The sequence below is a fragment of the Furipterus horrens genome, unplaced genomic scaffold, assembly GCF_987537825.1.
Source record: "Furipterus horrens unplaced genomic scaffold, mFurHor1.1.pri manual_scaffold_10, whole genome shotgun sequence".
Lineage (NCBI taxonomy): Eukaryota > Metazoa > Chordata > Mammalia > Chiroptera > Furipteridae > Furipterus > Furipterus horrens.
The window spans coordinates 20538142-20541387 of NW_028327180.1; the positions used below are offsets into that span (position 1 = coordinate 20538142).

At 45.6% G+C, this 3246-nt stretch overlaps 1 protein-coding gene across 1 annotated transcript; it reads left to right on the top strand.

Moving 5' to 3' along the window:
* Positions 1-1769: 1769 nt before the first annotated feature.
* NPY2R (neuropeptide Y receptor Y2) lies at positions 1770-2930 on the top strand. Its single transcript, XM_090288884.1, has one exon. It carries the CDS (start codon positions 1770-1772, stop codon positions 2916-2918), a length of 1149 nt encoding a protein of 382 aa, XP_090145010.1. The 3' UTR covers positions 2919-2930.
* The last annotated feature ends 316 nt before the right edge of the window (positions 2931-3246 follow it).

Genomic DNA, 3246 nt, shown 5'->3' on the forward strand with positions numbered 1-3246 from the left:
AAGAGTGATCTTGGGACAACTTTCTTGTAGAAGTGGTTACCTGACTAAGACCAAGAAAATCATCACAAGGATGGCATAGCAGAGCAAGAAGTTCTACAGAGGCAATTATATTCAGTAAAGGAAAAAAATTACTTGCTATTTTGCTGATCTCAATCAGTAAAATTGTGTTTTCTTTTAGCTTCATATTTGTTTTGTCAAGTTGCCGAATGCCTTTCATTTGTTGATGGTGTACTAAGGATTAATCAATGGGTAGAAAAGATCCATGTTCTGTCCTCAGAGAGCTTGCTGTGTGGGCTGGTGGAAAGAAAACAATTGCAATATGACATGAGGAGCTTCAGCATTAGAAGTGAGCACAGGTTGTTGGGGACACTGAGGGGCTTCCTGCTTCTGGGAAGGGAGGGCAAAAAGGCAGCAGAAAGGCTGATGTACTGCTGCAATTGGCAGTAGTTTAATACAATGGAAGCAGAAGTATATATGGGGATGCCAGGAGAGATGAGGCAGAGGAATAGACAGGGATGAGTCCAAGAAAAGCTTTGAACGTCATACATTGGAGCTGGAATTGTCTTCATAGGTCAGTGTTTTCAAGGTGTGCATGCACAACCTTTAGTGGGAGAGCACATCAATAAAAACAGCAGGTCTTGCAAAAAGAAGCTATTCAAGAATGTAAAAGAGAAGGAATTGCATGCAGAGAATTGGTTATACAAGTGATGAAATCCAAACAGGGGATGTTGAGGTCACCCAGGTGTTAACAGGAGTGAGGAGCCATTACTATCCCCAGCTACAGGGTCACAGGAAGGAGGTAGTGTGGCTGAAACCCAGGGACCAGGACCATCCACTGGAAACAGAACCACTGTGGGTCAGCCCTGTGGGAACCAGAACCATGGAATGGGCTGCTGAGGCTCTGCTCAGAGGAGAGAGGGAGGGAGAAGAATACAGTGGCTACTGCCTTCCTCCTGCCTTCTAATTAATTACCTGCCTGTGCTTCCTGTTGGCCAGACCCAGCCAGCATTCTGATGAATCGGGAGCCTGAAAGAAAAACTTGCAGAAGTCAGCCCTCCAGGCCCAGCAAGGCATGGTCTGCAGGCTGAATAAATATGACTGACCAGTGTACGTAGATGATATTATGATTAATAAAAAAATAATTTAAGGGAGGTTCTCAATTAATGGTGAAAGCCTTTTGTCATTATGATTATAGTCAACGGGTACTATCACTATGATGTTGGGCTCTGGGTGTTTTTATAGACTTGAAAAGGAAACTATATGTTAAAAACCAATATATATGTTATTTTAAGCAATCTGCGGACATTGAGGAAATAATATGATCACATTTGAATTTCAGAAAGACCATTTTAATGTCAGAATAGGCCTCCAGGAAAATGTAAGACCCTTAGAGGAGAGGCCCTGTCTTGTTGTCTTTTACCCCAGCACAGATTCTAGTTCCTGAAATAGGTTTTTAAATGTTGGCTGAATGCAAGGATGGACTGTGCCTGGCATATAGAAGATGCTCAATTATTTTTGTTGAATGAATGAATAAGGAAGGAAGGAAGGAAGGAAGGAAGGAAGGAAGGGAAGAGAAAAGGAAGGGAGAGAAATTAAAAGACTATTAGAATAATATGTTAAGAGATCAAGGGCAAAACTAATGTGGTAGAAAGGATAAGAGGACCACTGGGAGAAATATATTAGAGATCAGTCTAAGGATTTTCCTTGTTCCATAGTTGTTCTTTCTTTCTTTTTTATTAAATTGTAGGTTCTTGTGCTAGTGGCTGAAAATGGGCCCACTGGGTACAGAGGCTAAAGAGAACCAGACAGTAGAAGAAATGAACGTGGAGCAGTATGGTCTGGAGCAGACCACTCCTAGAGGTGAGACGGCCCCTGACTCTGAGCCTGAGCTTGTAGACAGCACCAAGCTGATTGAGGTGCAGATTATCCTCATATTCGCCTATTGTTCCATCATCATGCTTGGGGTGGTTGGCAACTCCTTGGTGATCCATGTGGTGATCAAATTCAAGACCATGCACACAGTAACCAACTTTTTCATTGCCAATCTGGCTGTGGCGGATCTTCTGGTGAACACCCTGTGCTTGCCATTCACTCTTACCTACACCTTAATGGGAGAGTGGAAAATGGGTCCTGTCCTATGCCACCTGGTGCCCTATGCCCAGTGCCTGGCAGTACAAGTGTCCACAATCACCTTGACAGTAATTGCCCTGAACCGGCATCGTTGCATCGTCTACCACCTGGAGAGCAAGATCTCCAAGCGAATCAGTTTCCTTATTATTGGCATGGCCTGGGGCATCAGTGCCCTGCTGGCAAGCCCCCTGGCCATCTTCCGTGAGTATTCACTGATTGAGATTATTCCTGGCTTTGCGATTGTGGCCTGTTCTGAGAAGTGGCCTGGTGAGGAGAAGAGTATGTATGGCACTGTCTACAGTCTCTCCTCCCTAGTAATCCTGTATGTTTTACCTCTGAGCATCATATCTTTTTCCTACACTCGTATCTGGAGTAAACTTAAGAACCACGTCAGCCCTGGAACTGCTAACGACCACTACCATCAGCGAAGGCAAAAGACCACCAAAATGCTGGTGTGCGTGGTGGTGGTGTTTGCAGTCAGCTGGTTGCCTCTCCACGCCTTCCAGCTTGCTGTGGACATTGACAACCAGGTCCTGAACCTGAGGGAGTACAAACTCATCTTCACGGTGTTCCACATCATCGCCATGTGCTCCACCTTCGCCAACCCCCTTCTCTATGGCTGGATGAACAGCAACTACAGGAAGGCTTTCCTCGCCGCCTTCCGCTGTGAGCAGAGGTTGGACACCGTTCACTCTGAGGTGTTCGTGTCGTGCCAGGCCAAAAAGAACCTGGAAGTCAAAAAGCGTCGTGGCCCCAATGGCTCTTTCACAGAGGCTACCAACGTCTGAGGAAGCTCTGGTGTGAAAATATACGGATAAATCAGGCTGAGGAGGGCTCCCAGTTACACCCTGATTTCCCATTTGAAGGAAGAAAATGCGCCTCAGAATGGAAGTATCTGCGGTGTCAGTCACGGAAACCTCGTTGGAAGAGCCGTGGTATAAGCACACGTATCTGAAGACAGGTCAAGAAAACAGTCCGCTCGTGGTTGCTTGGCTGGTAGGTTGAATTATGATTAAAAGCAGAGAGCAACGCTTGTGACTATTGCCCAGAGTAAAGGAAACCCGAACAAGGAATTGGAGTAACAGTATCGCTAAAAGGTGGCAGCCAAACAAGTTG